Genomic DNA, 20,123 nt, shown 5'->3' with positions numbered 1-20,123 from the left:
CAGCCTTAGTCCAAGCATCAGGCTAGAAACCACTGCTCCTTAGCCTGAAAAGCCCTTCCCTGCTGGTGGATGGCCCAGTGACAAATGCCTACTCCAGTGTACTTCAAACTCTGCACATCACACCTTCTCCTGTGGCTGAGGAAGGGTGAGGAACACGCTGTCCCCCCAGGGAGGCTGCCATCTCGGGCAGATAGGGCAGTGCAGACAGGTACAAAGGGAGTGTGCAAGACAAGGGGACAGTGCAAGCACAAATCACAGAAGAAAAGGCTGGAAAGGCATTCCTGACTCATTGAGTCTGTCCCCAGAGATGAGTGCAGGATTAGCCTCTGCAGTAAACACAGGCATTTTTATCTAGTTGCTTCCTGAACTTCTTTAATGACAGGCCCTCAGCAACCTACCTCTGGCAAATTATTCCATTGTCTAAATGATGGCCCTGCTGTAAAAAAGTGATTTGAGGTCAAACCTAAATTGCCTATTATTTCCTCTTCCATATTTTATGTACTTATCAGTCAGTCTTTCAGATGCCTTTTCTCTAGGTCCCTGTATTAAGTTTCTTTAATCTAACACCAGAGGTCACAGCCTGTAGTCTTTGTCATCTCTTTTTGGATAAAACCTTTAGTTTATCGATGTCTTCAAAAAAGAGGGAGAAAAAACAGGAAGGAAGTAAGAATGGGGTGACTTCAGAGCCATCCCAAAGCATGTGACTGTGTGCTGGGGTATCACAGAGAGCTCTGTGTGTAGGCATCTGCATGGATGTCTGAACTACAAGCATAGCCAGGACTGAAAAGGAGTGAGGACAGTGGTTCAGGAATGCCTGATTGACATCTGTGTGCATGTTTCAGTGAGGAAATAACCAAGGAAGTGAGCCCAAGAGCTCCAAAAACTGATTTATTGTAACATTTCCTAGTCTCCCTTTGCTCTGAGCATCAGACGGCTGCTGGAGCTGCCTTACCCTGTAGTAATCAGTGCTGTAGACATCTCGTGACATCCCAAAGTCTCCAATCTTCACCAGCAGGTTGGCTCCGACCAAGCAGTTCCTGGTGGCCAGGTCTCTATGGACAAAGTGCTGGGAGGCAAGGTACACCATTCCAGAGGCGATCTGGCTAGCGATGTGGAGCATCTGGGATAGCCCTAGCTCCCCTTTGGCTTGTCGAGGTTGCCCATCCACGAGGATCATAGCATCTGGGCCATGTGCCCTATAGGGAGGAAGAAGCAAAAAGCATAGAGTTGGGTCTCAAAAGTGACCAGGAGACAGGAATCCCACACGGTCGCTGTTCCTGCTGTGGTGGGGACTAGCCCCCAACTCTGCACTGTGAGGATGTACACGCAGCTCCAGTGGAAAGAAAAAAAGAAAAGTTTAAGAGAACAGGAGGTTGGGGGAACATTTATTTGGTGGGTGAGCGGGTGGTATACATCCTTACTCTTCCGCAAGCAACCTCTTAGGCCACAGATGGACACAGACTGCCAGGACAGAGGGACCATTGGTTTGATGAAACACAGACATTCTTCTCTGGCAAGACCTATGCAAAACTAATTTGCCTCCAGATATTTACATGTGTGCTCCAGTTATTCTTACACCTTGGAAACCTTCCCAGAGGTAGAGATATCACCCCCTTTTCTTCCACAGCCATCATATTCTTGCTACCTAGTCTCTTTATTAATCCCAGTCAGCCTCATCTGTTTCCTCTAAACACTGTATCACCAAATAACCTACCCTTGATCAGTACCAATACGGCCAGAGATCACATAAAAGGTTTCAGAGGAACACCAGCAGCTTCATCCCTGGAAAATACCTTTTATACCCTAAGCCATCCCAGAGGTAACACAGGTACTGTAAACCGTGAAGGCACGAGCAGAGGTGCAAAGGCTAGACCTGGATGTCAGCAGATGTAGAGAACATCCTGGGCAACAAAAGGAAATATTTTGCTGAACCAAGTGCATTGTAAATGCAGAACTGAAGGTCAGGCTTATTCCTGTCCTGTCCCCTTTTCAGTCCTCTCCCTCACTGTGTACCAAGTCCGTCTTTGCCATCCTCCCTCTGTGATGTCTCTTCCCCTGGTAGAGCTCACCCTGTGGTAGCCTGTGTGAAGGTGGAATAACAAAAGCCCTCAGATTTAGGGAAAAGCAAAAGATTTTGCTGTGACCTTCCTCCTTGTGACTAAGATACAGTACAGCATTTCCTCCAAGGCTTTCATACTGTTCTCTTGGAAATGATTCTTGGCATTTCACCCCTGTCATCAGCAGTAACCCCACAGAGACCTAACAAATTGAAATTGCACAGAGCTTTCCCTCCTTCTTGACATGGGAGAACAACCCACAACAAGATCCAAACTGTTTCCCTCCTTTGTCTCTGTTCCCTAATTGCTCTGTTGGGCTTGAGGGTACACCAAAGGGATTAGCATCCAAGCACTGGGGCTCAAACAATAGTTTTTCAAATGCCCTTGTCTTCAACTACATCCTGCTGCCCTGCCACTGGGAACATGGCTCTGAAGATCCCCTCCTAGTGAAAGGACAGCTGAAAGAGGAGAGGATCTCTAGAAATGAGTGCTGATGAGCCAGGAGTGTTTTTTGGGAGCCACAAGTGGGTGATGCTGCAGTGAATGTGGGATGAGCTGGCTGGGAGCAACACTGCAGGCGGCAGGGCTGGGGCTGCTGGGGGAATCTTGAAGGCTCACAGGCATGGTGAGAGCATCAGCACACCAGAAGAACTGCTGGGGGCGAGGAGGAGCTCCAGAAGAGTGTATGCAGAAATGACTCCTTGATGTCTTATTTAGACAGCCCACAGATGGGTTTACCCCAGGAAATTACCTGGTGGTGACAACAGATGTCGACAGCAGGTGAAGCTGAGCCAGGACTGAGCAGGTTAGCTAAAAACAGCAAAGCAGGACAAACAATAGCTTCTAAAACTGTGCTGGACAGTTTGTACCAGTCATGCCTTGCAGTTACACCGTATTTAGCTGCAGCTGATACCTGTTGTCGTCAAAGGTAAACATTCTTAGGTGAGAAGTGAAGGATATATTACTATCTCATTACTGCCATCTTTTTCAAATACAATAATGGCCCCCAAAGAAATGTCTGTCTGTGAAGGGATCATTAAAAAATGATCAGCCAACACCTTTATTTCACTGGCTCTTTTTACATCCTACTATATAGGACACATCTCGATATGTCCTATATAATACACGCACCTCCCTCCCTCCCTTTCTCCGTCCCAAAAGGGTATAATCCAGAAGAAAGAAGAGAGAGATTAACGGAAGGGATATTAGCACATTTAGTTGCATCAAGAAGCCTGCAGGGAATACAAGAGGGGTCTGCTCATCTCTTCTTGGGGAAAAGGGTTTAATTCAGCTTCACAGAAAGTCCATAAGATTGGGTGGATCCCTTGTTAAAGAACTGTTGGGGTTTTTTTCTGTTACGGAGTGATGGATGCTTTTGTCAGCCTGGGGAAGAAAATCACCCCCCTGGCTGCATGCTTCCTCTGCTGAAATGCTTTTTTCTGTCCCGAGACAGTCTAGCTGTAGGGGCTGCTCCACAGGAAGGACTGACAAAAAAACATCAGAACTATGCAACTTTTCTAACAAGATCTATTGCCTTTCTGAGTTAACAGCAAATGGCAACAACTTACTATAGACTGCAAAGAGGGTTTGTAACGGCAACATGCAAACATCCCTATTTCAAATTTGCTGCTGCCACAGACAGAAAAAAGCTAGAAAACAAATAACAGAAGGAAAGGGAGGAAGCAATGGAGATATTTGGTGAGTAGAGAGGGAAGGCGGTTGCTGCAGATCCCCAGCAGTGGGTCTGTGTGCTGGGGAGTGCCCAGCCTTGCCACGCACATAAGTTGCAGGCAGTCTCCAGCCCCCATGCACACCACCCCTAGGGATGCCATGCTCCCTGGAGAGCAATGCCCGTATTTCTCCATAGCAGGATATTTTCACTATCCCTTTTGTATTAGCCAGGACACCACAACTGCAGTTTCCCCTGGTGCAAAGAGCAGGGTAAGCTGTTGCACTACCAGCAATGGTCTTACACGCAGGGGCCCTGGGAGGAGTGTAGAGCCATCCCAGTACATGCCACCTCTAGCCCAGCTGGTAGGTGTTGATCCTGGCGCTTCCCCTTGCCACACCAGTTAATTTTACAGACAGTAAAATTCTCTGTCTTTTCTGGGAAGCTCACAAAAGTCTAAGAACACTTAGGAGAATTTATTGATTGTGCTTTTCTCTAGGTAACTGGGTCTAAAGCGAGCTTCTTCCATTTTACCGCTTTTCCAATTTCTGCAGTTAAACTGGGAAAAGTCCATCTGAGTGTCTCTTACTGACTCCCAGCGCCCCTGGCCTCCAGTGCCTGGAAGCAACTGTCTCCTGCTGTGGGCTGGGTGAATCATGCCACAATGAGAACTGCTACTCACCAGGGATGCCAGGCATGCCTACACCACTGACCTTCTCTGACTCCCTTGCAGCCCACTGTTGCCACTGTGAGGACAGCAGATAACTGACCTGATAAACAAAGCCCAAGACTCTCTTTCCACATGCCCCCTTAGGGGGACTTGTCCCAAAAGTCAGCTTCCTTTGGAACACGAAGGGATTTCACTGCCTATCACACACCAACATGCAGAGAAGGGAGCTCACAGACACTTCCTCCGTATCTGCTTGCTTCACAGCTGCATGAGAAGGAAAAGCTGGCAGCTAAATGCAGCTGGAAGATGTGAGGCTGCAGTCCCGGGGACCACACATCTGGAAAGTTTCTTTTCCTTCATAGAGGCCAAAGATAATTCAACAATGAGCTTTTTTCTCCAGTGACACCAGTACAGGCCCTGGCCTCCCAGGGCATGAGTGTTTCTCAAACATGTCCCAGGGTAGGGTTGGGATGTGAGGATGAGGGGGTGCATGGCTTCAGCATGATATCAGCCTTAGGACCACACCATTGTGTGAAGCAATTACACAAGCCATCAGCAGTGGGCACGAGACATCCCTCTGAGACAGGGACTGAGCTATAAAATCATATTCAATCTACCCACAACTATGCTGAAATGAGGAGGGAAACCAATGCAGGGATGTTCCCAGCCCAGCCACTGCCCTGTGAATGCCCCAAGGGAGCTGCAGACAGGTTGGCACTGCTTGGCAGAGGAAAGAAGAAACCTTTGAGGTCCTTCCCCACAGCTCTTTGGGTGTAGGTGATTGCTTGGAAATTAAAACCTCAGGGAAAGACCTGTGTTTCCTGGTCAGAAACGGACTGTGGTGGTGGAAAAATAATCACCAAGTGTATCCCAACCCCAGATCTAGATCTGCTGTGCTCAAGCTTCTGGTTCCTGCTGCAATCATGTTCACACTTAGCAGTCAAAACAGGAAAATATCAAGGGTCCAATTTTCTAAATACTGGGAAATAAAACTACTAATTATTTCAAGAGGTAAGTACCACTCCACTTGCATGCAGGTTTCAGAGCATAATTTCTGTATCGTGGGAGAACAGCACCACAAACATCCTCCCACAGTTGTTCCCTGCCCCTCACTGCTGGCAGATTCAGGGCACACAAATGATCTGCCTCACATTGATGAAATGGTTGAATGATGATGGAGGCGGGGGGCTCCAGCAATATGCATCTCTCTAGAGGCAGGGAAGGCAATTACAGCACTTTGTCAGGCCCTGCCTAGCTTCTTGAGTAGTGTGGTGCCACAGGTTAGGATAGTTTGTACCTCAGTCAGCATCTCTGCCTGATGAGGCCTAGGGAACAAGGACAAGGGATGGACTCCATAGGCACTGCCTGAGGCCCCTCAAGCGTTTCTCAGCTCTTTTCTGAATATAGGAATGAGAACTAGAGATCAGTAAATGCCCAGGATATCAATCAGACCAAGGACTCCAGCAAGTTTCTCAAAGGAATATTTTGGTTATGGTGCTATTGAACCAGGAGCTGGGTGACATGGGGAGTGATGGCTAGTGGCCTTCCTGCTGCAGCAGGGCATGTCTTTGCTGGGTGGGTGGGACTCGGAGCTGCTGACAGCCAAGGCTTCATGTCCTACCCCCGCAGGGCAGAGAGGGATTGCAGCCACGCTTCCTGCACCTTCAAACTTGCTGGGATGGGAAAAGACAAGTCTGGTTTCCATAGCTCCCAGGGACCACCCCTGGGACTACCTAAGAGGAAATGTTGGGGTAGGGTTAATGAAGCACCAAATCTAGTGAGGACCATCATCTCCTACAAGCTGTCCTTGGAACAACTAGCTCTCATTACCCAGCCCACCAGCATCCTCATGGCAATGGTGTCACTGGTACACCACAGATCTATAACAAGCCACACCGAGGCTGCAGAGCGACTGCACATCAACTCCCCTGCCCTCCTTCACACGTACCTCAGGAACTTGTTCAGGTCCCCGTGCTTCATGTACTCGAAGACCATGATGAGGGGGTCACCGTCACCACACACGCCATAAAACTTGACAATGTGCTCATGCTGCAGGTTGGTGAGCAGCTCTGCCTCCCTCTGGAAATCCTTGCGGGCTGCCAAGGTGGGGTCTTTCAGCGCCTGAAAGAAGGGATACAGATACGCACAGGGTGGGCTCAGGCAGGGACAAAGCCAGAACAAATTGGTCACAGTATCACAGAGGAGCCGATGAGGAAGGGCGGGGAGAGAACCACTGCCGCCAGCCTGGTTGCACTGGGCAGGCTGGCAGCAGGTGCCAGTGGCACCACCTCAGCGTTTCATTCATGTAGTTACCGGCCCAGCAGGTTCCCCAACTCATTTCCCAGGCAGCAACAAACATACCTCAGAGGGTAATAGCTTCCAATTATTCCCAGCTTGGGCAGGGTTTGTACTGGTGACCTAGGGATGAATGGCTTCATATCTCATTATTATTAAATTCCTGAGCCAGCCAGTCCTTGCTATCTGTCTTTTATTTTGAAATAGCTGACTACACTGCCTTTATTCAGAAGATGGATTTGCCTGGCTGTGCAGTTATTGTGTGGATTTTTCAAACTGCCTCTGAAGAAGGACACTGTCAAGTCTTTTCTCATAATTTTTAAAATCATGTTTTTATTCCCTGCTGTTTATAACAGCTCCCTTGGCAGACCAATGCGGAAATCGGTATCCTTATTGAGAATATCTCATCTTCCACATTTGACCACACCACTTTGCCATTGCAGGGTAGCTTGCAGGCTCCAGGCTGTGCGGACCAGCCCGACATCGCAGGGTTGGTATGAAGTTGTTGCTGTGGGTGCAGTCAGTGATCAGGGAAGGTTCTCCAGGGCTGGAGGCCACTTGTTTGTGCATTATTGTGCAGTTGCATTGGAGAACTAGTTTGAAAGTCAATGTGTTGTCATCCCAGGGTATCAAGGGAAGGCTCTTCGTGAGCACTTAGTAAAAACATTGAAGTCCAGAACATTTGACAAGATGGGATGGCCACGAGAATCAGCACAGTCTTTGCAAACATTTAACAAAATGAAGAGGCAATTCTGGTCCTCCATGTGCCAGGACTGGTTAGTACCAGTTCTGGCTTTAACCGTGCAGCCTAATGGTAGTTGAAAAGGATTCAAGGCAACTTGTTTATTTCTGGTATATATGAGTATGGTGATAGTATATGAGAAATGGAGGAGCCCTTTTAATAAATTATATTTGGTCATGGCACTTGTATCTCCCTCCTTAATTAGTAATTTCATACATGGCTTTAATTTGAAAATTTATGAGCAACTTTGAATCCAAGTCCCACATCTAAAAAGTGAACTAGCCATGAAAACCCTTCCCTTAATTGTTTTAGTTAGCCCCAGATTAAATCTGACAAGCACTGGTTCCCCCTCAGTGGCGGGAAACATAGGTAGCTCTCCTACGAATACACCTACTCCCTTTTCCCCATGCCTTGAATCTCCCCATGCTGACAGAAGAGGTGGCACCAGCAGGTGCAGGCTCCAATTTATGTGCAAAAAAGGATGTTAAGCATCAGAAAGCTGTGCATAGAGGAAGGGGTCGAATATGCTTCTAATGCATCTCCAGCTGGTCCATGGCACTGTTGGGTGCAATGCCATGCGCAGCGAAGCAGTGAGTCCTCCAGAGTAGCTGATTTTCCCCTTGAAGCAGATCTCCTGTGAGGTTTTTACCCAAGCCTTAGGACACTGCCTCATCTCCTTCTTCTGCCCCCAACCTGCTAGTCACATGGCATAATTTTATTTTAATTCTATGTCCTCTGGGATAGCTTGACTAGAGATATTTAGATGGATGTGACTTACACTGAGCAGATGGTAAAGCATCCATCCTTATCTCAGGCACCCGATTACTTTTAGTCATTTAATATCTTCATAATGTTGATGCTACTCTATTTTTCCCTAGGAAAACAGTCCCCCTCCCCCATCACTCTTTTCTCCCCCTTTTTTCCCATAGTTGCATGTAATATTTTGAGCTGCAGTGAGTTTAGGTTTCCCCTCCTTCACATGCAATCATTTCTACAAGGTGTTGGCACTGTAACTGTGTAAATATCACACACACACACACAAAAGATATTAAAAACCCCACATTACTAAGGTTGCACAGCCAAGCATTTAGAAATAAGGGAAACAGGAGCTGGAAGTGGTGGAACAGGGAAAGAAGATCAGAACCGGAGGAACAGAAGGGACATCTCAGCAAAATCACTGAAATGCCTCTCGTAGGAAGGTTTGGCATGGATTGTATTTGTGCCTCCATCACACAATTTCTATGTAACATCCTGCAAGTCACTCAGTGTCTGCAAGTTGCAGCTGTTGTCACAAAGTGACAGTCGTTCCAATATTGCCTGGAAAATCCCCTCTCGCATGGCATCAGGGCCAGGTCTGCATAAGCTCCACATTTACTGCAGCAGCAGGGGTCAATGTGGGTCTGGTACTCACTGTCTGCAGGGCTGGAAAGGCAGGTTAGTAACTCCATCCTGCACCTAAGTGGATCCTTTCAGCTCAGTTTCCCTGCTTATCCATCTGCCCTCTGCAAAATGGGGATGACACAACGCCAGCACCTTGTTGGGAGGCTGTGAAAACGAGTGCACTCACATCTAGGGAGCTCTCAGACACAGGAGTGATCACTACAATGAAGTAGTCCATACAGAAATGAAAAATATGTGTTCAGAGGACATGCCCTGAATACCAGCCCCTCCAGCATTTCTAGTGCTTGACTTTGTAACCTCAACACTCTTCACTCAATATACTTTTTGTGCGTTTCTTAGGATGTTTTTAGAAGCAAGCTGAATAAAACAGGAAGCTTGTCCATGCCATCACATCAAAACTCAGCTTATCTGCAGGGCTGCAACCTTTAGATCCACTGAAAATTTGAGTCCATTTAACCAAGTGAGTAACACAGCCTTTCTTTGGCCCTGGGAGGGAGTCCCTGAGAGCACAGCAGAGGCAGACTCTGGGCTGTGGACTCAGCTGCCCTAACCAGCATGTCCTGCTGCTGCCCTGAGCTGCAGTGACCGGGGAGGCAGTTCTCAGCCTCTGTCAGGAGCATGAGATCTTCAGGAAATGCAGCCAAATCTCAACTTAATATGTAAAGTCTTTTCTTTTTCCTTTTTTTTTCTTCCCCTGACTTATAATGTGGCCCAAATTAGAGGGATTTTTCCCTGCCCCCCCCAGAGCTGGCAAGAAGCCGGATTTCGAGGCCCTGCTCTAAAGCTGGATCTGTATGATCTTGCAGGATGAAAGGCACTCTGGAGATGTAAGCTTATAGTAGCAATTAACAGAAACAAGTTCGGATGCTGTTTCTGCCTACATGCAAATGATACTCAGTAGAGACTTGAGAGACAGGATTGCATAAGGGATGGCTGACACTGATAGGCAGGTACCAGCCATATAATCAGGCAATTAATCATATGAGTAGCTGTGCTACCTTGGCTTTAACCAGTCTCAGAGGTGGAAGGTGCAATCTTGCAGTTCACGGTCGGAGCATAAGGGGACAAAAAAAGGCTTGAACTGCCAATGATTAAAACAATTCTCAAGTAACTGGATGCCTCCAGCATCCTGGAGAGAGTGCTGGAACCTTTCTCCCCATAGAGCATCAGTTCAAATGCAGATCTTCTTCCAAGGAGTTAGGCGGCATCAATTAATTTCCGGGGATTAGACTATGCGTGTCTGCCAACTGGTGCCACTTGAGAGGAGAGCACATTTCTGCACTGAGCGGCCTCCTCTGCCCAGAGCCACGCTGATGGGGCACAGCTCACCTGAGGACCCTCACAAGGATGTAAACAGCACAGCACAAGCCAAGCTGAACTTGTGTTGTCTCAAAATCACCAAAACAGGAGCAATCTGTGGCTAGGCAAGCAGGAGCTGAGCAGAGCTAAGCTGGGTTGCTTTGCTCATCTTGCAGCAAATTGATCTCAGCAAATTGGTTTGTCAAGCTTAGCTTTTAAGTGCTCATTTTTGCCGAGGCCTTTTTTTGTTTCAGCTTCTGCATGTTCCATAAAGAGATAAAATCCGGAAAGAGAAGAGCCCCGCTCCCTCACGGAGGGAAGGTGGACTCCACACTGCGGTGCTGCAGCTGCATGGGAGCTTACAGCTTCCAGACCCGCTTCTCCTCCCCGTCTGTCTCCTGGCCATGACGGCAGGAAGAGAGGCTTTGGCATTGGCGAGAATAGATGACCTTGAAGCAAAACACTGCAACTTTGTGTGACTAAGTGGATTTACCACAATCTCCGGCATCAGATAAATCTCCGCCCCTGGCCCCCAGCCCTCCCTTGCTTCCCTTTCCCACGCAGGCTCATCCAGTCTTGCTTCACCGGCCAGCCCCTGCCCTACTCTCTGCCATTTGCCCTTGGGATTTACCTTCACTGCCACCAGCATTTTGTCGTTGGTGGGGCTGAGGTTGTAACACTCGGCCAAGAACACCTTCCCAAAGGCACCTTCTCCCAGCTCCCTCTTCAAAACGATGTCTCTCCTCTTAATATGCTGGACATCTGTTGGAGGGAGGGGAGGAAGAGGGAGAGGGTTGAGGGAAGAATGAATCAGGGTTAATTCAGGGAATGGAAAACAACTAATTCAATTTTCTAGCAAGCTGCAAAGGATCTGAAATTGCTTTGCAAAAATATCTACAGGGATCTTTTTACCCACCCACGGAACACAGCCATCTCTGGGATGGAGCTAGTCTCATGGAAAACATCTGCGAGGAAAGTACTTGAGGTTTATCACGTTTTTCACTACAAGCTCGCGGCAAGCTTGTCCTCAAGGAGAGGAACCTTTGGGGCAAAATCTGCTACAAAGACCTGAATCTCTTTGGAATGTTCCTGGAAATAATTCATCTCCTGCAAGGCGTAGCAAAGGTCACATAATTCCAAAGCCAGGCCAGGTGAGATTAGAAGGTCCTGTTGAGTTTTGCATTTCAATCAGGATCAGTTTAAACCCAAACTCAGGCAGATTTTTGAGGCTGAACCTTGACAAGTCAAAGAGTTCCCAAGCGGAGGAGGACCACTGACCCCCATGCACCTTAGGGCAAGAGCAGGAGCCAGCTGGACATGCCAAGCACTGCCCCGCAGCAAGACCCTGACCCTGCAGCCATCTCCTACACAACTATTTCCTCAGAAACAAGGTCACCCCAGGATAAAGTCACTGGCACAACAGACAAACTCAACCCATTAGTTTCAATGATCCTTTCCACTGACATTTAGGACAGTGAGGACTGACAGAGAATAGCAACCGAGGTTTCAGGAAGAATCAAGAGACCAATAGCTATTAATTTAACAAAGGTACAGAGGTCTATGAAGATTGGTCTGCTCAGCTAACAGGGTCATTCATAAAGGCTAGATCTACCCACGTACGAGACATCTACAAGGGTAGAAAAGTGACTAGCAGGATCTCCACAAATGATGGGTCATGATTAAATGCCACTGGTTGCTGGGAAAGCTTGGGGGTGTCCATACTCTCTTTTGGGGATGACACTAAGGCACAACTATTTGCTGCCAAACCTCTAAGCACCTTTCTGGCATCACAGCACCATACAACTCCTGTGGCAATGCAAAGAGGCTTTTTTTAATGCCTGAAATGAACTGTGGAAGCAGCTAGAGAAGCACAGCATTTTCTGGAGGCACAGTACCCAGAACTTCATCTCTCTAAACTGCACTTCACTGGAGCTTACTGCCTCCCTTGAGAACTGTGGTAGCACAGACCACTCCCAGTTTCAGCCTGATGGTCATGGCAGGGCAGTGAGAGCTACACGCTCTTCTCCAGTGCTTGGTGAGGAAAAGCTGATACATTAGAGGTCTCCTCAAGTAGAGGCATTAGATGGGACAGTGCCCTCTTTCCACTCCTATCCTGGGGCATTCATAACTTGGCCTTGCATCTGGTTGCTCGCAAACTGGATTGCTTTTGAGTCTTTTCCATTCTTCCACGTGCCGCAGGAGCTGTACAGGTGTGCACCCCTTAGATCAGATGCATTTCTCTTGGGGCACTGCCAATGCAGGAGGTGACTAACACCAGATTCCAAACTGGCTGCAGGGAAGTGTCATTAGCAGCGATCACAGTTCACCACCAGCTCCTAGCACCCAGGTGCCCAAGTAGGCACCCGCATTGACCTGAGGGATTATATGCCCCACAACAACATAGGTACCACTTAATGCATCAAAAAGCCAATGGATTGGAAGACTAACATCCTAATGGCTTTCATACAATTAAGCTCTTTAACTAGGAGCTTACTTGCAGGTTTAAGGAGCTGCCATCTCTGGCCCTTTTGCTTGTTTGGGAAGACGGACTCTGCGAGACTGCATAAGCAATGGGCCTTGTAATAAACGATGCCTCTATAGAGAATTCCCATTGACCTTTTCATTAATTGTTCAATAAACTGAAAACTGTTAGTTACCAATATTAATAATATTAGTAACATTAAGGCACAGGATGGTAGGCACATCCAGAATGACTTGGCGTTTAAATCTGCAGTGACAGACAGGGAGAACAAATCACATGTGGACTTTGCCTTCTCCACCTGGTTTAGTTGAGTGTTTAAGGAGTACCTTGAGAAATCTGAAATATTATGTGTTGAAATGTTAAGTGATGCACTTTGGTGAGGAAAGTCCTAATCTAAGAAAAGCTCAAAAGGCACCAATTTACTTAATAGAGGAAAACTTTTTTTTTTTTTCCCCTCTTTCTCTTGGCAAGCATTTCTATAGCACTCATCACTACGGTACCTAGGATTTGCTGTATTGACAAACCATGTATTTGCATTCTTGGTCTCCTGAATAGCGGCAGTCAAGAAAGCTGCAGGGAAATGATCTTGTATTAAGAGGAGCCCAAGGACACTTTAAAAAACTCAGAATCCCAACAGAAATGTAGCAATTGCAATCCAATTGCCCCATTTGATGTGAGATAAAGTTAAAAAGGAAACTGTCTCAGAATAACCAGCAATACTATTTGAGATTATTTACACTTCTGATGAGTAAGTGGTAACATCATGAGAACTGAAGCAAACCTCTCTTTCTGAACTCCCCAGAGTCTTGCCCAAAATTTTCAGCTCCCAATTTTTCCTCCCAACAACATTTTAATAAATGATCAGACAGTTCTGAGAGCCGACATCCAGACTGTGTAATCATGTCTACATTATTAAAATAATATCCCATCTGTCTTCAAGACCAGATTTCGCAGCAAGTTGTTAGGGTCAATGAGTAGCTTCAGGAAAAATTTATATGAAGAATTTAAGGAGCTATTGTGGCAGACAGAGTTGAACTGAGGGAGGAGCAATCCTTTTGAAGTAGTGGACTCACATAGCACTGCTGGATTTAAAGTAAACTTGTGTGGCTATAAAAAAAAAAAAAAGGGTTCATGAAGTTAAGCAGTTTGACAGCACCTGGACAATCTTAATGTAGAGTCAGAAAAGTACTTTTGCTGATCACAATTTCTCTCAACGTCAAATGGCCATAAATTTTGCTTTATAGTATTTTAGGCTCAAATGGAATAATAAGTGAGTTATAATAAATTGCTTTTTCACATGCTATAGGCTTCAAATACTGAAGTTTACATCAAATTCTTCCATTCACAGTGAGATCAGCACTATGTTTAATTCTACATTACTATTAAATATGGGCTTTAAACAGAAAGCAATGACAAACCGCCCTGGCACTGTGCGAATGGCTGTGTTATTGTGCTAACCTTGCATCTCTTTGCTCGTCTGTCCTGGCTGTAACTCATAAGGAAGGCCAAGTAGCCATGAAAGATGCTGTGTTGCAAGGGCACCCGGGAGGTTCATCTGCATAAATCTGTTTACCTCCTCCTGGAGAAAGCTGAGCCCTGTCTGATAAACAGCTGGTGTTTATTTGTTTTAGGCAGGCATTGGTGTACTGATCTGTCTCAGCTGTGTTGAAGTCAGCCCTGCCGACAAGGTGTATGCAAACTGTCTTCCCCTAAGTACCACTCTTCTTTTTTTTCTACCCCCTGTACCATTAACTTATAAAAACAAGCCAACAAGACAATTCAAAAGAAGAATCTATGCAGGAGCCACAGTAAGACCTGACAGGAAAATAACCAGACTTGACAGCTGTACCTACAGGAAAGATGTGAGCACACAACACTGAAGTAATTCCAGTTTTAAATGAAACATCTTGCAGTCCTTGTTTTGGGATTACTAGGTTGCTGTACGACACAGAAGGAGCGTTGGGCAGATTCCCCATCTTCCTTCTTGTCCATCAAGATTTAACACATGGAGAGTGTGTTTCAAGCTCTTGCCTGCACTGTTGTTCTGAATAACACATGAGCCACATCAGAAAACACTCGACCTGCAGCTGGTTGGAAATGCCCCATGACTTCAGTTTAATGAGGGTGGCATGTGGGTAAGCAAGAGCATTAGCAAGAGGGTAAGTCTGGGACGCTGCACTCACCTCTACAAATTGCCTCCAGAGCAGAAAGCCTTCCTTTTCTCTGGAAGAGTCAAGGCAGAAGGGTTGCAGCTTTGGACCTGCGATGGGATCTTACCTAACCTCCTCTGAACCTCTTGCAGGACGGCTGACTTGATCTGTGCTTAAAGTGCACTCAGTCAGAAAAGTGGCTGTCTAAAAACAGCAACTTCTTCCTCCCCGTATTTGCCCCCATGTGTCCCTTAGTCATGTCTGCTCCTCTTCTTGACACAAACATATGCTAGTTTGCTAACCTTGCAAACCCAGCACAGCCATGGGATAGAGGGGAAGAAGAAGAGGGAACAAGATTAATTCTGCTTTTCTCATACATCAATCTACCATGTCCTGATGTGTCACTTCTGCACTGGCTCCTGGGATGGAGCCTGGAAAAGCCAGAACTTTTTAGTTTAAATCACTGATTCAATGACTCTTCACCCATCTTTTATGCTCATATTGCAGAATTTCTCCTGCTTGTGACAAGGTCAAGGCAAAAAGACCCTGACTCAACTTCCAAATCCCATGTAGAGCATACAGAGCTGGTAACAGACTGTGTGCGATGAAAACATCCCTTTTCTAATAACCACCACATTTCACTCACATGAGCAGAAATCGGGAAGGTGCGTGGGTACATTTCATGAATCTAATTTTCAAATTATTGTCTCATTTCCAAATCAGTCCTGGAGGTCAGGTGAGAAAGAGGCGGGTTCAACGACACTGCAAATTCTGCATTTCAGATTCCCATCACAGCCAGCATCCTTAAAACCATGGTTTGATAATACTCTTGAAGCCTGGATGCACACAATGAAGTCTTTGGACACAGATGACTACAGTGGGAGGTAAATGGACAAATCAAGCTCCAAATAAAGTAAACCACAAGCAGTGTGCCAGTATTAAAGTTACAGCAAAATGCAAAACTACTTCTTAAGTGGGATCATTTACACCAGGTGTGAAATTAATTCCTCACATCTCCTTCTTTCAAACTCCCAAACAGCAGTCTGTCTGGTTGCCGTATTTCTAGTGGTTTTCCTGTCCTTGGACTCTTAATTCACAAACAACATGTAGCTCACTGGAGAAACGGAGCAAACCTATGGAAACCTTTCCTTTTACTTTTGCCACCCTCTTTATCAGCAGCTTTCTCTTCTAGCCTAGAAAAGACCAAGATCAATTTTCTATCAGTTTCTTTTCCCCTCTACACATGTTGCCCTGTTTTCCCTAGAGGTAGGTCCTTTCCTGTACCTCTCCATCACCAGCTCCTCCCTCCGTTAGCTTTGCCACTTCATGCCATTTCTTCTCTCTTTTTCTTTATTTCTTGCCCTCTTCAATCCCTGTTTTAAAACTGACTTCTTTTAGATGTGTTTCTCGGGTATCCTGATTTGAGTCTGATCATGGGCTCTTTGTGGTAATGGCCTTGATTTTCATAAGCTTCTAAAGCCTCATTTGCATCAACAGCACTTTATAAATGATAACAACGACATTTTTCAGTAGCAGCTGAGTCATTTGCTGTAACAACTAATTTATGCCAAAGAGTTGTCTCTTTTTTCTTTATACATAAGTTGTCCACAAAAAGGTAGCAAAGTTCTCAGTTAGTCAATATGATTCATTCACTTTCTTGATTCACTGCTAAAATAATTCTTATGAATAAACCCTGCATAGCTTCCCTGCTCCGTGACAATTAAAATCAAACAAACAAAGCTTACAATTTACACTGGAAATCGTGTCATTAAGGCATGTAACTACCAAAGAGAGTGTCTTTCATGTCAGGCAGTCAATTGCAACCTGGATGTCAACCGAACACGTTGATGAGTTACCCAATGTACTTGATAGAGAGCAAAGTGTGCAGATCGGGTAGGACCAGATCAAAAAGCCTTGCCACTGGAGGGCTGATAAGTCATTCTCTCACAGACCTGTCTCATAGTGAGAGAAGATAATGCATAGGCTAGCTGCACATAGTCTGAGTCTCCCTCCTGGCCTGGTGCAAATCCATCAAAGTCAATGAAGGATATTGATTTCAATTGGGGACTGCTGTGAAGTACACGTAAACAAAGGGAGAATCAGTCCCACATAAGTTAAAAAAATAGAGACATAAACAGGCTGTTTCTTATCTCTGTATGGACTCCGAGTAGGTAGCCCTCCACTTCTGGTGGCTTCTCTCTCAGCTCTGACATGAGCCACCTCTGGGAAAAGACACAGATACACGCTTTGGCAGCTCGGCGCTGTGCCCAGATGCTGGTTCGTTGCCAAGTTCCTCTGTTAAGACACCCTTCAAGGACTCAGCTTCAAAAGAGTCGTGGTTATAAGCACCAAGCAGTTCTGACAGTCCTTTCAAAGAGACCCCGAATCATGGAGGTTTATGTAAAGCATATCTGAATCTCTGGGAACTTTGTGAAGCAGGCACAGTCCTTGGCTGAGCCACCTGGGCTACAACACATGGGTGCACCAAGGTCCTTCCCACTCACTTCTTTGAGGGCCCTGTGGACAAGACCCAAGACCACCTCACTCAGACCTTTCTCTTCACTTTGGGAGCAGTATTTCAATCTTACTAATTCCGCATGACAGCTCTAATAGACATTTGTGCGTGTCCACACAGAAAAATATACTGAGACTTTCTCACATCTTCCATCCATCTCTCCTTTGACCTTGATGGAAACAACCTGAAATGCAAAGGATGCTGTCCCTTTTACTGTGTTACCCCTTCTTTGCATCCCTTCTCAGGCTTTTTGATCTCCAGCAAACCAATATATGTCATTGGCCTCACGCCTTCTCTTCATGTCTTGTATCTTACCAAGATGCTGGCAACTTGCTTTCAGGCAGCCCCTGGTGCCTGACTATATATTACGCAATCAAACAGTCATGATCATACTCCTTCATAAAGACCTCAAAAGACAATGACCTTACGTTTCTGCAGTTCTTTGCATTTTCTTGCCATCCCCTTCACTCTTTGGGAGCAGCCGCAAGGCATGAGTGCAGGTCCCAGATGTGAAGGAGGCATTATTGCCCAGCTGACCCAGCAGACCCAGAGCTACTGCAGTACATGCTGCTAACTGGACCTTGGTAAAAAATAGTAGTCCTTGATGCTTTTAGCTGGACTATCTGGGTGAAAAAAATTATCCAGGAATACCAATCTGTACCAGGAGCTGACGTTCAGTGTAATCAAGCTCAAGAAAACAGGAGAACAGAAGAGCAACTTCTGCAAGCCAGATCTCTGATGCTTTGAAAATACCTTACATCCACCACTTCCAAGCATACCGCCAGCAATTAGGACATCATCAGCTCCTCCGGCTTTTGCTGTTGCCATAGCAGGTGGAGAGGAAGCCCTGACCCAAAGGGCTGCCTTTCACTTGCCAGCTAACTCCAGCCAGCCTCAATTCGAGGGAGAGAAGCGTTTCTGCAAAACAGCCCTCAAGCTTCACAGAGTGATTTCATTAGCAGCACGGAGTGACTGGATTAGCACCCGCTGAGCTGCCGTAACTTGAGCTGCTGCATCTCTGCTGCAGCACCAGCTCCCATATCAGCCACACAGCAACCGCCGACAGCAACAGTCTACAGGTCCAATGATCTCGAGCTAAAGGTAAGTGTAAAGGGAGCGTATGTGTGTGTGTGCGCATGTGTAAAGGTGCTGACAGAAAGGCAAAGCACAATCACCCCTTAAACCAACAACTCATCAGATACAAGCCCAGAGCCTGCCAGACTCCCTCACCACATCATGCTGAAAACCATTTGGAAGCAGGTGACATTACGTGGTGTGACACACCTCCAAAGCTTAAACCCAAACCAAATCAAACTCTTATTTCTTCATGAAAAAAATCTGAAAAATAATAATGTTAGAACATGCTTGGCACAACCCCACAAACACTTTTTAAGCAAAAACTTCCATCCCAGCTTAAACCACCTGACACTCCTATAAAAACAAAATGTAATTTCAAGCTCTTCTCATTCATTTCAGCCCCATAAATCTGACTACTAACCAGTTAGTAATTATTTTATGAAGAGATAAATATAAAGTGTCCCATGACTACTGGGTGCTGAGCAGTCTCAGCTGGGATGCACAACACCACATAGTCCTGCAGAAGCAGAGCCATCCTGGCGAGATCCCAAAGCAAAGGAGTTACAGCAAGAGGAAGGCTCCTGTGCATCACCGCCAGCAAATGTCTGACAATGACCACAGCAACAAAGAGAGGAAGCCTCCAGCACATCTGGGCCTTGCACAGCAGTGGCCTCTTGCCTTTAAGGCAGCATTCACCGCCTCCTCTTTCTGCAGATTTGCAACTTACTGACATTACTCAAGCAAGAGCTCATCATATCAACATCCTTGGATGTTGTATGTACCTTGATCCAACAAGGTAAATCCCTTCACCTATGCTGTTGTCAATGGTTAAAACATCCTTTAGTATGGAGACCTGGAAGACTTCGCAAAAGAAATCTAATGCTTGCAAGGCTCCCTGCAGCTGCTGGGGTCAGGGTTAGGGATCAGGCACACAGATGTAAACAGGTTCCCAGTCGTACCCCAACCCAGTCTCTGCCTCTGCCCAACCTGCCTGTGCCCAAAGCACATGTCAAGATCCCCCCAGGTTAGGACAGACACCCTGGTCCCCCTTGCTGCTGTCACCTCTACAAAGCCTGGGTGCAGGTTCACTCCATGCCTGCCCACGCCTCTGTAGGCACCAACTCCTCCTCAGCTGGCTCCCAGGGGAACACGAAATACTGCTGATGGAACCAAAACCTTATTAACATTCCAGACAAAAGACTTAAAAACCAATCAATGAGTCCCATCATGTCCTGCACCTTCTCAAATAATTTCTGGCTGACACTAGGCTGCAAAGCCAAACTGCCTTTCCAGCTTCAGCAGTCTGTCTCCTTAGACATCCAGCACCAACTTCACATCCCAAGGGGACACTCGGGCTCTGCCTTCTGTATACAAGGGTTAAATACACAACTGGGCTCTTCTGAGGAGGAAGACTAAGCCCAGCAGGAGGCAGATAGAGGAGGGACTGGAGTGGGCTGCAGAGGTCTTTGCACTGGGTGAAATGCCCCAGAGCCCCATGGCAATGTATCATAAAAAGGACCTTACACAAAGGATCATCCTCACCGACTCACTAGTACACTCCAGCAGCTCTTGGAAACAAGGACTGGGATTCTTGGCAGGGTGGGAGGAAAAGGGAAAGAGAGAGGGGAAGGGAGTCTTTCTGGTGAACGTGTTTTCTTTCCACCAGCCAGGCCCCTAGGTCCCCTGCTGCCAAAGCACTCAGAATAAAACATTAATTCAATACCACACATTTAATTACACATTATTTGAAAGTGAATTTATTTAAC

General features: G+C 46.4%; 1 protein-coding gene across 6 annotated transcripts in view; it reads right to left on the bottom strand.

The window, feature by feature from the left end:
• Positions 1-20,123, bottom strand: part of NTRK3 (neurotrophic receptor tyrosine kinase 3) — a gene marked incomplete at both ends in the record, with an annotated part of 217,974 nt that overhangs the window by 32,108 nt on the left and 165,743 nt on the right. For all 6 annotated transcript variants that reach the window (XM_082321702.1, XM_082321697.1, XM_082321698.1 and 3 more), the window contains 3 exons: positions 953-1,196; positions 6,345-6,517; positions 10,765-10,895. In XM_082321702.1, the coding sequence (XP_082177828.1) occupies positions 953-1,196; positions 6,345-6,517; positions 10,765-10,895 (548 nt within the window). The remainder of the gene's footprint in view (positions 1-952; positions 1,197-6,344; positions 6,518-10,764; positions 10,896-20,123) is intronic.

This window comes from Platalea leucorodia, assembly GCF_965183815.1.
Source record: "Platalea leucorodia genome assembly, chromosome: 9".
Taxonomy (NCBI): Eukaryota; Metazoa; Chordata; class Aves; order Pelecaniformes; family Threskiornithidae; genus Platalea; species Platalea leucorodia.
Note: the sequence above shows the minus strand (reverse complement) of the source record. Positions and strands in the feature narration are given on the sequence as shown.